Source organism: Zymoseptoria tritici, chromosome 15 (assembly GCF_000219625.1).
Source record: "Zymoseptoria tritici IPO323 chromosome 15, whole genome shotgun sequence".
Classification (NCBI taxonomy): Eukaryota; Fungi; Ascomycota; class Dothideomycetes; order Mycosphaerellales; family Mycosphaerellaceae; genus Zymoseptoria; species Zymoseptoria tritici.
In genome coordinates, this window is record NC_018204.1 from 334,068 (window position 1) to 350,231 (window position 16,164).

At 54.3% G+C, this 16,164-nt stretch overlaps 3 protein-coding genes across 3 annotated transcripts; all 3 read left to right on the forward strand.

The window, feature by feature from the left end:
* Positions 1–882: 882 nt before the first annotated feature.
* MYCGRDRAFT_97656 (uncharacterized protein) lies at positions 883–1,669 on the forward strand (the record flags this gene model as incomplete). Its single annotated transcript, XM_003847279.1, has 2 exons — positions 883–1,097; positions 1,528–1,669. 2 exons carry the CDS (start codon positions 883–885, stop codon positions 1,667–1,669), a joined length of 357 nt encoding a protein of 118 aa, XP_003847327.1.
* Positions 1,670–12,139: 10,470 nt separating this feature from the next.
* On the forward strand, positions 12,140–13,642 carry MYCGRDRAFT_97657 (uncharacterized protein; the record flags this gene model as incomplete). Its single annotated transcript, XM_003847280.1, has 3 exons — positions 12,140–12,437; positions 12,808–12,953; positions 13,376–13,642. 3 exons carry the CDS (start codon positions 12,140–12,142, stop codon positions 13,640–13,642), a joined length of 711 nt encoding a protein of 236 aa, XP_003847328.1.
* A 1,191-nt stretch (positions 13,643–14,833) lies between these two features.
* On the forward strand, positions 14,834–15,712 carry MYCGRDRAFT_97658 (uncharacterized protein; the record flags this gene model as incomplete). The annotated part of the gene is made up of 2 exons (XM_003847281.1): positions 14,834–14,893; positions 15,344–15,712. The coding sequence occupies 2 exons, from the start codon at positions 14,834–14,836 to the stop codon at positions 15,710–15,712; spliced, it is 429 nt and encodes a 142-aa protein (XP_003847329.1).
* Between the last annotated feature and the right edge of the window lie 452 nt (positions 15,713–16,164).

The window sequence follows — 16,164 nt, forward strand, 5'->3', positions numbered from 1 at the left end:
AGGGATGGTTGCTATAAGCGCGCTCCGGAGTCTTGAACGGGACTCTCGACGAGGGAATATCACTGCAGGACGGTAGCTCCAGATTTCGGTGAGATTTGAGGAATTCGATCCAAGGCTCCGGTCGTAGGCGGTAGGTAGGTATCTTCGGCGTCCAGCTAATCGTGATCGAAGGCTCGGGTCGTGGGCGCTCTCTCCGACGTGCAGTCAATTGTCCAATTCGATGAACGATTGACGTAGGCGGCCATGTCGTTGTCGCGATGCGCTGTGGGCTCGATGAAGTTCGGTAGATTCTTTCAGTGTGTCGATCGTGAGGGATTGGATTAGTTTACGAGAGAAGAACGTTGCTGAGGGGTACCTTACCTAGGTATTGTGTGGGAGATGTCGTCGAATCTGGCGAAACGTGGTCGTCCCAGCAATATTACCCCCGAAGTTTACCCTGCACAGAATATTCCTTGAACCAATCGTCGGCTGAACTCGGCAGGTTTGCCGGCGTCAGCCTTCCATGTCATCTCGGTGCGCCATGTCACACTTCGACCATGTCTAACCTTACCCTACGACTTGACTCTCCGACTGAGACACCGATCTGAGAACCGAACCCTCCACTGCTCTAGTCGCATTAGACACCTCAATCATGTGCTTCAACGACACAAGTCGTCAACTCGACCACCGAAAGCCCACATTTGGCCGGAAAACACGGGCAAGACCAGAAGGCCGCTACCAGTCTGCTGTACAAACACTCCCGGACGATGCGTAGGATGGCGAAAGGAAAAACATTAGCAGTATATGTGGAGAGGAAGGAGCCCACATCAAGCGGAAGATTCTGGCGAGGATCGAGTCGAGCAGTACCACAACGTGATCATACTTCAGGGTGAGATGCTCACCATGAATGCTTTGGAAACGATCGGCTGGTGGGACAATCGAAGATGCATTCCCCTGGACGATCATGCCTTTGGCTGCCTAGCTGAAGTTGTGACCAATGTCAAGCTCCCGAGTAGCACGCTGGTCCACAGCCAGCAAACACGCAAGGTCGCCACGGCCGTGGGCAGCGAACGACGAGGTACTCTGCTCTTTGATCAAGGTCCGACCGATCGTCTTCGGTATGAGGACGGACTCGATGACACCCGCCTTCTCTTTCTCATCCACGCAACCGGGTACTTCGACCCTAGAATTCAGCATGCGCTCTTCACCGGCGACGACCGATGACGACGTTCCCGCCAGCGTCACCAGCGGCGGACTGCTATCACCGGATCTTCGCATTGGAACAGCAAAAGGTCCAACACCACCAACAGCATCGTCGCTATTGCGCATACCAAAGTTGCATTGCCAATTCGCCGAACCGGCTAACGCCATCTCCAAGAGGATCGCGACCAAAAGCCAATAGCTCAATATGTCGCCGCGCGATGTGGCAAGGATAAAGACTGGAGCTGCACGGATCGTTTTGCAACGGTGGCAACTTCGAAAAACGGGCAGTCAAGACCGACCCTGCGCTGAGACTACATGATCTCTCAAACTTTATATCTGCGGCAGAATACGTCCTCCACCGGACATGACAAAAATCCTCGGAAAGACCAACTCTGGCAGTGTCGCCAAGTCCATCGCACCTCGAGCACCCAAGAAGGCTACTATTAAGAAGACCGCCGCGGAGAAGGCGGCACCAAAGAAGGCATAAACATGTCATCTTCCTTCTTTTCTGTTCTGTTCATGTTGTGACAAGCGCAATTCATCTGGAGCACCGCCTTCTCGATAAGCAGACCATTAAAAGCTCGCGCTACACCGCTTCCATGTGCGCGACCTCCGCGATTTGCGCGATTGACGTTGCGGGCTGACAGTCACAGCGAAGACGAGTGCGTCGCCGTCCTTGGAAATGCAGTGGAGTGCAGTCATCTGTCGGGTAGCACTTCAAAATCCGACCAATCTCTGGCTGCTTCAATTTGGACGACGTACTTCGGCAATTACCAAACATCTTGGAGGAAAAATCTTTGATGACACGAAACGAAATCTGTCTGTCTTTTCGTTATCCGCATATACAAAATGATGGGCTCCTCGAGCAATGCTTTCCAACCGCAATGCATCCCATCTCGACACCCTCAGCTCAACACTTGACCCCGTCTCACCGTCGCATCATACATATCGAACTGCTCTCAATCCTGAAATCTGAGTCTGCTCAGCCTCCAAGATACGGTCCTCTTCTTCATCTGAGGGGCTGATGCTCTTGTGAGTAAGCATCTGCGCAGACCCGTCAACCGCGACGCCTGGATGCTTCTTTGTGGGCCCCGCTTTGTGATGCGTTGGCCGAGTGGTCTAAAGCTTGACAGGTCATTTTCCCATTCGTGAGGAAGGTTTTGATCTCGATAAGACACTCTTATTCACCAGATCCGCTGCAGCGATCCCATTCCACGCTGTTATTTCGAGATGTATCGAGCCGGCACGTTATGCATCCTCAGATCATGCGGTGCAGTAGCTCGCAAACGAATCGACTCTCGAATGGATCGACTCTACTCTCGGGTGGATCGACTATTAAGCTGGCGTCACCATCGGTAATACTGCCCGCAACTTTGAAGAATGGACCTTTCAGGCCGATGCTTCACTACTCGCACACTACTTGCCACTCCACATTTCGAGTAGCGGACAAGGTCACTCCCACGCAGGACAGACGTCGACAGCCAAAGCTCGATCTACTCTGGCTCTCGATAGCTGCCTAGGACCGTGGAATATGACTCGGACATAGCAGAGCTTTGGAAACATCTCAAGTCGTAGTACTGGCGCTTCGGGCTCTTGGACGGCCCATCTGAGCTCCGACTTGAAATCTACCTGGAGTCCGCCTTGGCATTGTCCCTCGGATCGGCCACCCAAGGCAAGACTTCTAGCTTAGATCAACAGTTCGTCGGCTTGATCTTCGCAATACAGTTGCATTTTACTCTTGCACCGGTCGAACCATAGACCATTTACTCAAGCCAGGTTCCAGTCCTGCCCAATCAATAGCTGAATTTCGAAAACGACAACGTCCATCCATGACAAGAGGTGACTCCGCCGACTTCCCATTCTCCATACAGCCTCCTTTACACAAAAGCTTCCCGTTCCGCACTCCTCCTTTGGCACCAGATCCTCGGCGGCATGGTTCAAGCTCCAAACTTGCAAGTGGCTGCGAATAGATCAGTTCTGTTCGAAGCAAGTCTTGTTACACTAGCAGAGTTACCACCCCTCGCGTTAGCCCGCTCGCGGAGATGCTTCTGGCACCTTCGCAGTCGGTTCCTGAAGAGTCCTCACGTCGGACATTAAACGGCGGCAGATGGCAGGGATGGTGATCGCGGTGGCGAGTGTTGAAGACGGCATTGCGGCGGTAGCTGTTAATGCTGCGACTGTTGCACCTGCGGGCAGTCGCCGCGTTGTCTGATCAGCTGGAGGGAGGACATCAACATCCTCTTCCTCCTGTCGGTCTGCTCTTCCTTTGCTGGCCCCTACCGACGTCGATCTCTCTATATCCCGACCCACACTCAGCCCTCTCGACGTCTTCTGAACACTATGGCGCGGATCTGCTCCCTTACGACTCCAAGATCTTCAACTTCTCGTTCTTTGCTCGGATCCTGTCCCTAAATTTTCCGACCTTACTGAACGTCGTCGGCGGGATGGGGTCGTGCATCGGTGGGTTTGGTCGGGTGTAGCGGGTCGTTGGCTATCCATGGCGAACATGTGATAAATTTGAATGGAGTCTGCTAAAGAGGGAGAGGGTTAAGGAGTAGGTGGAGGCGAAGACGAAGAAGTGAGGAGGGCGGACACTACGGCAGCGCCGGTCAGTTTGAGACGGCTCCGACGAGGCATGGGAGAGTTGCTTGTCTTTGTGTCACCTGACTGGAACTCACAGGGCATAGTTTGAGATATTCAGGACACCCTCCACTCGATCCGCCCCTCCTCCAACCCACCACTCCGTCCTTCCCCTCCATCTGCCCCTCCATCGCGAGCAACCATCGACGCACGCGCCTCGGCCTGCTCCGCCGCATGCTGCATCCTTGCTCCCACCATAGCCAGCACGGCTCCCATAGAGAGAGAACCTGGGAATTCCCAACGCCAACTTCGGTCCCCCGAAAGTGATCGGTCTAGATGTTCGGGAAACTCGGCTCATCAGATCTCGACATTTGCTCTGGTGGCTCCGGCGAGGCGGCAAGTCCAGAGATGGCACCTGGATTTCCGAGAGGTCCGATAACGAGGTGATAAGACTAGATGTTCAGGACCTCAGCCGAGAATTCATTCATCTGGGTGTCCGGAAGTACTGGCCAGTAATACGTCTAGATGGCCGAGAGCTCGGCTACGGACTGTTAACATCCCGTGCGGACCAGACGGCTGATAGCCTGGAGTGGTGTTTTTAATGTGGCCATGTTGCCACCGCGCAACCGCAGTCAGAAATTCTGCTAGATCTCATGAACGTGTTACGCTGGCACATCGCTGCGCAGTCCTCAGCCATGTCGGGATGGAGACGAAGGCTATGGAGGTATCCTCACCCAGTCGGAAGGCGCAGAGCCGTTCGATGAGAGCTACTACTCCTCGGCAGCTGATCGAACACTGCTAGGAGGCAAGCTCCAAAATCATTTGCTCCATTGTTCACTATATCTCGAGCCAAACTTGCCGCCGGGCCGCCTCCTCGTACTGCACCGGTCTCGATCTGGCTACGTTAAGGTTCTCCTACCCAGGCCTGCCAAGCTGCCTACGGATTGTCGAACGCGACATTCCATCCTCTCCCTTAACCCTCGCTGCTTCCTCCCCATCTCTCCACAGCCAGAACTCTCCATTTAGTTTCGGAGAAAGTACAATGTCTCCCGTCAAATTCAACAAGCTCCGTTGTCGGTCCTCTCCGGCTTCGTCGTCGTCGTCGTCGCCGTTCGTGTCGTGGCGGAGGCGATGCTGGTGTAGTAGATGTCTTAAGGGAGCGGATGATAGTCGCAGCTATCAAGAAGGGTGGAGACGGCGAAGACGATGGCAGCGAAGAGCTCCCGGATCGGGGTGTCGGTCGAGGTTGTGTCAGACGTTGGTTAAGCCGAAGTCGATCGAGCCTCCTTTCTCCCGGACTGGACCGTAGCGATCGACGGGATAGCTTCACCAGCAAAATCATCTTTCGCGTGTGCTGGCCTCGCTGCGGACACGTTGCGCTATTTGTTCTCGTCAGCACAGCTGGTAGAGCAAGGCAAGGAATGGCGAGCCTGTATCAAGGTCGTGGATCAGAAACACGGCGGCCATACCAATCGCCCGCGGGTGAGGCCGACAACGACTCCGACACCGAAACGACGACATTGCCGAGAAACTCCAGCTCCGATTACGGAATCGATGTTGAAACTCATTTACGCCAGAACCTCGTCCATCGCAGTGGCTCATCCAGTCTAGAAGGCCGCCGACCTCGCCCACCCCGTGGCCATTCAACCATCCATTGCATCCGCCTTTCTTAAAGACTATCCCGAGATCCACACCGCTCTGAACAATGCTATCACCTACGGTCCTCGATGTGGGACTCTTGTTCGCTGGCTGGGCAAGAGCGCGTGGAATCTGCAGGCGCTGGAGATTTTTGCCGTGCTCGGGACGCGGCACGAGCGGCATCTCCATGCAGCGGAGACTGTTGCTCGCATGTGCGGGAGGGGGAAGGGAATACAGATAGTGTTCGAAATGACGCACAAGAGTTCTCAAAGCTAGGTACAAAGCGGTGGTTGCAAAGCTCGAAGCGGAGGGTTATGCAAAAAGACCATTGAGGGCGAGGAAATCATGGCTTGCGACGGAAGGGAGGCACAAGGACGGCGACTGCTCGGCCTGATAGAGGGGAGTCCACGTCCGGAGTTATGTAGCAGAAACCCGAAGATGCCGCTTAGCAATGCCATCGAGGCGTCGAAGAGCGGACGAGTGATAGAGATGTATCAATTGTGGGGCGAGGGCGCGGCGGGCGGCAACGAGAAGCCTTGCCTGACCTTAGTGACGTGACAGTGGAAGGACAAGGAGAAGGAGAAGGAGAAGAAGAAGAAGAATAGGACTCGGATTCGATAGATTGGACTACTACTCCTATGATGTTGCTGGTGTAGGAGGAATCCCGCTTCATGCCGGGCCTGGTCGATCGGTCCCTTTCTCGCCCACCCGTCGCACTCACCCTTACCCTTACCCTCACCTTCCGCCCGCCACCGCAACACTGGCCGCGATCGCATCAGACCATAAGCGGCGACCATATGGCTCTACACAGGTGTCGGCAAGACTATCCAGTTCACGCAATGCATGATGCAGGCCACAGCTTCACCCTCTCCGTCTGCTATCGAGGATTCCTCTCCCCGAATCAGCACCTTACGCAGACCGTGAACGTGCTCACCTGGCGAAGACCACGAAGATCCTCATCATCCTCCTCGCGCCGGCGGACATGCACCTCGTGCAGTCGGTGAAGCTGCTCATCGTCACTAGTCGCCCATCACGGCCAGCGCGTCAATGACCAATAACCAGACCACGACTTCACTGAGTGAGTTCTCGTGATCAATCCCTCTTATGACCAACCAGGCCGGACCTCCACCCAATGTGAAGATGACGTACGGAGTGATTGCCTGGTTGCAACGTCCTCCCACAAAGCGGAGACTGCCATTCATGGTGGACATAGAACATCGACTCAAGCTGCGTCAGGTGTTAACACACCGTAGGCTGTGTACGAAATGTGATCACCCCGAGCATGGTACGACATATCCAACGCTATCACAGCCTATAGCTGCAGGAAGATTTTACATTCCCGGCCTACGCACGCAATACTCAGATTAGTCTCTTTGCGAGCGGCCCATACGAAACATAGCACAACTCCTACATCCCTTGCTGCCCCTGCTACTACATTTTTTGCCGGACAGGTAAATAAGACCTAAGCCTGGTTTCCAACTCTCCGACATAGACTCGCAGTCGAGCGGACTATCAAACTTCCCAACGCAAACTTCCCGGACGATAACAGCATCGACTCGCAGACGGCGATCGGCACCACGAATCGATCGCATGAGGCATTTCGGAAAGATGACAGGACAAATGCTCGGGGAACCAAGTGGCACAGGGTGATCGTTGACTCGGCTGGCGAGCGATGTGACGATCAAGGCCGGAGAGCGGACACGAAGATGGAAAGATCAAGTCTGGAGCAAACGTCGACAACCACGACGCCGCAAGCCACTTACTCGCTGCTGCTGCCAGCACATCGCCAAGGAGGTGCACAGGTGGAGAATCGTTCCCGCAAGCAGCAACGACGCGGGTCGCAGCAAAAGGTCAAACGTGGTCAGAAAAGGAGAAGCTGCGAAATGCGATGCAGGCGTCTTGGGCATTGAATAAGCAGCATGGTCGCCGTTGATTAACTATTGCGGCGGTCAAGGCAAGGATTACCAATGGGGTTTTCGTCATTGCGGTGGCCGCGGATGTCAGGGTCAAGACTAGTTCAAGAGCAGACAGACCTTTCTCGAGGGAGTGAGCTAGACTCAGTTCAACCTCCATATATCCGTCGCCTTCTCCGACTTCGCGTGTTGCTCGTCTCTTGTTCGTGAAAAGTTCCTACCATCAGACTGAGCTATAGCCCGCCCGCCAGCATTGTGATAGATTTTGCTAACGCCGTCGCCGATGCCGTCCTTCCATCCGCCGCGGAGGGAGAGTCGGAAGACTTTTCGACATCTCATCACTGTACACCTCAGGAGATAATAAATGCACCAGCTGCTCCGGCGCCCCACCCCCTCTCCTCCATTCGGCGCATAGAAAGCACCACCGTCGCTCGGTGATGGATCCATTTTTGGAACGAAAATTCCCCCCTGGTCGCCTCTCCGTGCAACCGCGACACTGTCGTAGTCACCGAATCTGTACTCTCGTCCTTCCACTATCGGCATAGGATTCAATACCTCTCGCACAATCTCCGTCAGTCCATTTAAGCTCTCGCCGCTTTCCCCGCCGCGCGGTCGACGAAAAAGACGCCAAATACAGGACCGAGCGAATTACCGTTAGGTAACAGCGTCCAAAGCGAGCAACGTCTCAAGCCAGCCTTGGAAAGGCAGGCCAGGAAGGAAGCTCGCGTTGCTTTAGAAGGTTTCTCCCCACGTCTCAGTAAATATCACAAGATCCAAGAGCAAATCAAGCGCACTATTAGCTGCAAGCAATGAATTGGTGACTCTGAAGTTATGGTATAGGGGAGTGTTTGGAGGTGAAGCCGAAGCGAGGCGTTGCAAAATCGGGGGACTTCCTATGATGTCTCTAAGATTGATGCACAATGAGATAGGTGTGACGAGGAGGAGCAGCAGTATCAGGCGTGGAGGGTCGTTCCTGGCGAGACTGGTCTGGACTAAGCCTCTGCGGCAAGCAAGCCTGGGACTACGACTTCAGCACGATGCAGTCTCTACGGCCATTTTTCGGAACAGGACTGTTCGATTCTCTATCGACGGGCGCGGACAGTTTGACTTGGGTGAAGCCAGCATTCCTTGCACAAGCTCGTAATGCGTCCCAGCAGTCGCTCAAGATAGGGCGGCCCGGTCATTTATCTTGCTTCAGACCACAGAGTCCTCGTAGCCCAACGCGGGCGGCTGCCACTTTGTCCTCCTCAGATGGAGACTGGATCCCAGCAAACGTGATGTGATGAAAACGCTTTGCATGCGAGAGATGTTGGAGAAGTCGGGTTAGCGTCACTTGCGACGTCGCTGCAAGGACCAGATCCAACCACGGCGCAGAATCAACCACGCTCTTGGCATAAAGGCGGAAGTCTGCCGGTCTTTGCAGGAGCTCACGATCCTGCTGCACTTCTCGATCCGATCGAGAAGTGCACATGGTGCCCACGTCAGAGAGAACATCGAGTCGACCTTCTCTGGCCTCAAACTCCGCAACTTGAGTTCGTATCTGTTACCAGGGACAATATTTGTAGACTCGACCACCGACAATGGCTTCAGAATCAACAAGCCGAGCAGAACGGTCTTGACTATCTACCCTATCTGCTGCATCCCCGCCTTCCTCTAGCCTGCTTCCCGTCATGCGATAGCAAGATGGTGGAAAGACCGCGGCCTACTACAGCTCAATCTGCCCAAGGTCAAGCCGTTGCTTGGGACACGAGTGAATCCACAGCTCGCCGACGCTCAGACGAGAGAGCAGCTCTCCGTCAGATGTACGACAGCATCCCGCTTAAAGGGCCTGCCCGCGAACCCAGTCAACAGTTCAACGTTAACGTCAACGCCGAAGACGACTATTTCGAAAGCTTCAAATCTTCTCAGCAACGCGGTCGAGGGAAAAAGGGACTTCGGCGCGGAAGAGCAGTTAATTGATCGATACCTTGGATGTACGAAAGGTGGCGGCGGTAGGGGAGGGAGATTCGATAGTGCGGGAGAATGCGGCTGAGGGAACGATCGATGCTTCAATGTAAGGAAGGTCGGTGGCGGGTATGCTGGAGGACTGCACTGAGCCCGAGACTGAGAGTGGTCGGTATCGTACAGCATCGCAATTGCGCACCTGGCGTATGATACTCGCTGGGGTCAGTTTTCATAAAGCGTCATGGGGCAAAGGCGAATATCCAATATTCCTCTGAATCCCGTCTCCCGTTCCAGTCCCAGAATCCATACCGCGGAGAGATCGAGGAGGTTGGAGGCTGGCAGGAGCAGCAAAAGGTAAAGGGAAAGCAGCCATACACCCAACACACTGCCTCGCGCCGGCGAAGAAAGGGCTCTGGCTACTAACTGAATCGGACACTCTTGGAGAGGGCTAAGGTCACTCGGACAAAGGTCAAAGCGAGGAGCTATCTGCGCAAGAGAGTTAACATATTCTGTCCCGGAAAAGTACAATAGCATGGTCCATCCCACATGCCGTCGAAGTCGCTCATATCGACTCGTAGTGCAATCTATCTCATGCTCATACTCTGTGCGTTGGGCAGCAGTGTCTCCCGCCGGACAGTGCATGTGTTGCTGGACGAGCTACGAACGCCGCTGATCGGGAGTCTCGACACCGTCACTCTCGAGCACTCGAAAGCCGTGATGTTGAAACGCGTGACAGGAGAGGAGGAGAGTTTGCGCTTTGCATGCAACAACACTTTGCCGGAGTGGATTTCTTCTTGAACGTCGGACATGACCAGACGCCGGCCAGAACAGACTCGGTCATCTTCGCCAAACTCGTCATCCTCGCAAGATGTCCGTCCGCGATTGGTACCTATTGAACAGAGGCGGCGACAGGATGAGGTGGGATGTGCGGGTGCGGCTGCGGCTGCGGCTGGGCGGGGATATCCGCACGAGAAAGTTGATGACAAAGAAATGTGGACATCTGGATCAACCTCGTCCAGCCGCCTCCAACCGATCCCAGGGCATCCTTCTCTCTACAACTTCGTCCGGCTCCACCTTGCAGACATCCACTTCACCCTCACCGCCAACATGGAACGGCACGACGAGTTACGAAGCGATATCCTCGCGATGTCAGAGTGAGGCTGACTTCATTGGCCATGCATCATTCACAACAAACTGACAACGCATCTCAAGCAGATTGGCTCACCACCCATCCACCGATTACCAAGCCCACCTGCAACAGCGGCGGATCCCTTAGCACAGCGTGTATCGTCCGATTTCCTCCCTCGACACTTGGCAACACCACAATACCAAACGAACATTGACCCAGATGGCATCGCCCCGCGAAGACGCATGATGATGGACACACTCCTCGGCCATCGTTCGAAGAAAGCAGCCGGGTACACTTGAAGCCTCACGTACAACGCAGCCGTCGAGCTGATACATTCGGCAATCGCTTTGACCCGCCGTCTTTGGAAGTAATCAGCTCAGACGCCTTCAATACTGAATCACCGAGATTGCGCTCCGCAAGAGCTTCGAGCGCGGACGGCATGAGATGTATGTTGGCTGAAGATGTAGGACTTGGGATAAATGTACATGGAGCTTGAGGCCATTCACGTCGGAGCCGGCGAGAAGTAGCAGGTACAGCGGACTCTTTCGACTGGCGGACGCGCCCACGTATTGCGGCACGCTAGAGAGCTGGCTGGCTCGCTGGGTGCATTGCCTGAGGCTTGCCGTCGTGGAGATGACAAGGTCATCACTGTCGCTGGGAAATGGAGGTGCTTGATGGTCCGGGGAGACTTGTGTGGTGCAGAGGTGCACGGAGAGGTCTTATCCCAGAAGACTCGAGGAGCAAGGATGTCCGGGCGGATTTTGTATCCAGGGCAGAAGTCGTGCGATCGCGGTCGGAGCAGCAGCGCAAGTATCGCGGAGGATGTGGTGCTTAATGAACTCGGAAACTCGTCTCGAGGGACAGACAATGAACGCTGGCAAAGCGAGTTGAGAGATGGAAGCGCTGGCCAGGTGGTCGGATGATTGCGCCGATCACTCAGCGATACGGTGGTCTATCGCACTAATGATATAAACATAGGTATTGAGCCCCATCGCGACTTTCAAAAATTTCGAGACACCATCAATTCCATGCTCTTCCTCACTATCCCACGCAACACGCTCCACCAACGCGACGTCGGAACCCGAGACACAAAACAAGTATGACTAAAGCTGTGCTGAAACAAAACGCCTTTTCCAGAATCTGAAGAGGGCTCCTCCTTACCTCGGAGACGGCAAAGACGAACGACATCTCGGCTCACAGACCGACAACAGTCCGTTACTTCGCTTAAAGCAGCTGCGAGGGAATTCCAGTCAGCCCTCGGAAATAAGATGGCTATGCAAGAAGCGGAGAGAAATCTTGTGAGGCGCATCCGATGGGTGGTCGGAACTGGATTCTACGAAGGAAGAAGAAGGAGACTCTAAAAGTTCTGAAGATGAAGGAGAGCGGGAGGTAGTATCCGCAGCGGATGGCAAGCTTCTGAGAGCGATCGCAACGACCCTTGGACGATAAGACCTCACCGACATTGACCCAGCCGACGACGACATGGCCGATTCAGTCGGAGTAGCTCGCAAGATTGCAGAGCTAATGACCGTGTATTACAATGGGATTAACAAGACATCACAACGAGAGCAACGAGACCCAGATATCACGAATAAAACGCTGGTGCGGGCTGAAGGGAAATCTATCCTACCCACCCTGCCTCTCTCATCTACACGGCAAACTCGGACGGCCATGAACTACTGGTGGAGGCAGCCAGGCAGAGCAGAAGGGATTAAAAGCGAAGATTTACTATCCCGGGAACGTTGTATCAATGATGGACGATGACGAGGAAGATGTGGAAGATGTGGAAGATGTGGAAGATGTGGATGCACACCCCCACGAAGCACTTGTGAAGAGGAAGGACATCTACAACGCCCTCTCTTTGACAATAATCCGGATGGTCCTGTGTCCGTCGGAGACTGCCAGGCCGATACTGCGGAGAAGTTCAAAGACGCTATCAATGAGCGGTCGGTGTTCTGGCACATTTCTGTGTCCCATTGAGCCAGCGTCTTCCTCGCTGCTAAAGAGAGTGTGGGACAACTCCGCTACGACATTGATGATCTGGAGATGGGGTATGAGATGCAGTCTCCCGGGTGAAGAAACGGCAGTTGAAGAAGGACTGCAAAGATGTGGTCGAAGACGGGTCGTGGGAAGGTGGAAGTCTCGAACATTGCTAACAACGCCAACCTGACTAAGACCACTGCATTCAACGACAAGGTAATCGCATTGGAATCTCCGTACGAGGCCTCCGCCAGCGACCTGCAGCACGCCAACAACGTCAACATTGCAGAGTTCCGAGCTCAGCTCTACGAAGCACAGGCGAATAGGCCAGCACCTCCTGTCACAGCTCCTAAACACCCGCCATCTGTTACAGGAATGCCATCTCATGCTGTACGATCTCCTCGAACTCCTCGGCCGCTCTTGAAGGCTACTATTGTCCAGGAGCTCCTTTAAGTAGCGGAGCCGCACCGTACTTGAATCTACAACTCTGCAATCCGTGGGCACACCGCTTCCCGTACCCAGACAAGTTCAACGATGACCACTCTAAGTACGAGACTGGAGGAGACCTCGCGCGGAGTACCAAGCACGTATGATTCGGGTTCTTCTTCAAGCTGAAGGATGCCGGTCGACATCGACAAGTGCGAGTTCAGTATCCAAAGGGTCGAATGTCTCGGAAAAGGGAGAAGGCCTGACGCCTTTACTGGACTTTCGCAGAAGAACAGGTTACCATGATGATTTGGGCAATCCATGCTGACCTCATTGTCAGCAGCGACTCGACGTCAAACGCGGACGACAACACTACCGAATACGAGACTGACATCAACGAGCTTACCGACCTGGCGTACACAGCCGAGTTAACCCATGCGATGATCAGCGACCTCCAAGCCGACCTCGTTGCCGGAGTTCCTTTGCGGTTCCCCGAAAGAATACAGGGATGCCGCGATGCAATGCGTTGTCGATCCGGGAAAAAATCTACATCAAGAAATGCTCGCATGTGTCTACTTACAAGGATATCCGCACCAGGATCGTGCGCCGCTTTTACGATGGACCTACAGTCGGATATCAGGGTATCGCAACAACGTTTGATGTGATCAAGCGTCTTGGTCCGGCTTGGCTGCGAATGACAGTTGACCCGCTAAATTCGGAATGGCTTCCATTGTCGGAGATCGAGATCCTTGTGAGTCGGGAAGCAGGGCACATTGGCAGTCTCGTTTGCTACTATCAAGGAAAGCCACAAGCTGATCACCGCCCCGCCACCGAGACGATCGACCGGTGATTTCGGAGTCTCAATGGAGCCGGAAAAGGGATACCTTGATCACATCTGGAGTAGATCATGAAGAACACTGTTTGCCACCCTGAAATGGCTTCCCGAGTGCGACTACAGCATACCCGAGCCTCCAATAAAGAAGCCAAGCCCTCTCAAAGAGGAGACTGGTTGCAACGTGAGCACACCGCGGGAGGTCAATGCTCATCTCGCAAAACGCCTCACAGTCGCTGCCGACTAGATCTCCCTAGCCAAAACCAAGGACTGCGGTGAATCCAGGACAATAACGAGGGCTTGCTACTGCTGCTGCGAGGTGTGCCTTATTCAACACCTGGTCAGCGATCCTGACGAATGTACCATTTGCGAAGCAGTCTGGCCGGAACACAGACGATTGCGCAATCAATCAATCCGTCGAGGCGAAGCTGAGTGCCCAGCGACTGATTCGGGATACGCCTATGGACCAGAAAGCCCCAAGGTCGGAGGAGAAGCGGAGGACCTGCGCGCTGAAGCCCGAAATTCGAGGAAACGAAGGCCGATTTTGAACAGGGGAGAAACGGCGTACTGGCGATGATAAGCCTGAATGCATACTGCTTCGAAGAGCTACGCAACCCTTGGAAACCCACGGTCCTGTGGACCGGCGACAAGTGTGCACCGTACGCTGATTTCACCTTCCTCCAACATTCGCCTCCTACGATTCATCATCTCATACTCATACTCGGCGCAGTTGGCTACCGTATACAACATTTCTCTCTAGCGCTCCATACCCTCGGCAGCGAACACATCCCGTTGGCGACCAGGGAGAGGAAGAGTCGCCCGTCCGCACCACGCTACACCTCAGCAACAAGCAAGAAGACAAGGGTCATCATTCGCCTTCTGCCGTTTCTGACCGCACAACTCCCAAGCATCTAGACAGAGACATCGACACCTATAACTGGCCTGTTTGCCAAGGAAGCGAGCAGGATGGGGAAACGTTGTCCCGTTAATACCACACTCGACCGTGGGAGAATGGGGAGAGGAGTGGAAAATACGGTGTTGAAGATGACGGGAGATGCGAAAGGGTTCATGTTCTGGCTGCTGTTGAAGATGGAGAGAGCTGGTCAATGGTCAGTCCCGAGGGGAAGCCGCTTTTCGTTAAAGTCTGCATGATTCGCTTGCTACCGCGGACGTTGTAGAGAGTAGCCTGGGCCTGGAAGCTCGGAAAGCATGACTGGAATTCTCCCGGTTGAAGTCGGCGTCCCGCAAGAGCGATGCATCTTCTCGTTGGTATGTTGGACCCCAGAATCCTTCCCGGCACGCTGCTTCGACATGTCTGCGGGCGCTTTTCTCTCCAGCTGGCTGGTTTCTAGCGGCAGCGCTGAATCGAGTCGCCTCCTTGTCTTGGGTCCACAGTGCGATGTTTGCACTTGCTGAAGTCCACTATCTACACACGGGAGGGCGCCCATATCGGCAAGGCTCAGCTGTTTTCGCGATGTCAAGTCCACACTCCGGGCCCAAAGAGATTTAGTCGTCGCATCCGCGCACATCCGATCAGCACGTGGCACGCTTCACCTTCTCAGCACCCTCTATTCACTTCTGCACAGATCTGATGTGAAGATTATATCGACTACCAACGGTTTCTCCACCCAAGCTGGATTCCATGGACGAAACAAGTCGCAGCAACACAGTATCTTCGTCGAATGCGCCAGGATAACGAATGCACCCACTAGGTCTCAGTTCAGAGCGGACGTTGCCAGCCTTCCGCAAGCTCGTCCATTCGAGGCTCCGATGAATGAATACAACGTCCGCAAGGCTCGCAAGGGTAACAACAACGCCAGCAGCCGGCTTCAGATGACGGCGACTGCTACTCAACAAGCAGAGCAAAGGGCGACTCACACGCAGGAAGAAATGCTGGCCGCAGAGCAGAGGGCAATGGGGCCTGAGGTGTTCGTGGCGGTGGCAACAGCAACAACAAGGGGTGGAAGGGCTCGTGGAGCGAGAGCCGGTGGAAGGAGTCGTGGAGCGAGGGCGAGGGGTGGAGGGCGAGGTGGCATTTTGGCACAGCGCCGGCATAAGGTGCAGGCAAAGGTGATGCCATGTCTCTAGCGCCATCAGCCTTAGCTGCAAGACCTCCAATTACCAGTACTTAACATCCAACCTTCCCAACGATGCGGGCATTACAACGTCCGGTCGCTGGGAGTTCAATTACTGCAGCTGCCTACCGATTTGCTGCCATCGTTATGCATAGGTGGAGAATACTCCTCGATCTCCTGTATTAACACCTCGACACAGTGCGCAAATACTCTGCAATGCCTCACTTCGTACATCGAGCCAGCCATGGTCAGCAACTTGAACAAATCAGATGGGTCGATTCGAAAGCAGCTGGACGGTGCCTATTTTCTCCACCTTTAAGACCCGGTCGAGTGTACGTTTATGCTCTTACAAATGGTGTATAGAAGCCCAAAGAAGGAGGTCCAGCATCCGGCCTAGGATGAGACTCTCTATCCAGCGGACTCAAACGCTAATACCTTTCTGAACAAGACCATCGCCGTCGTACT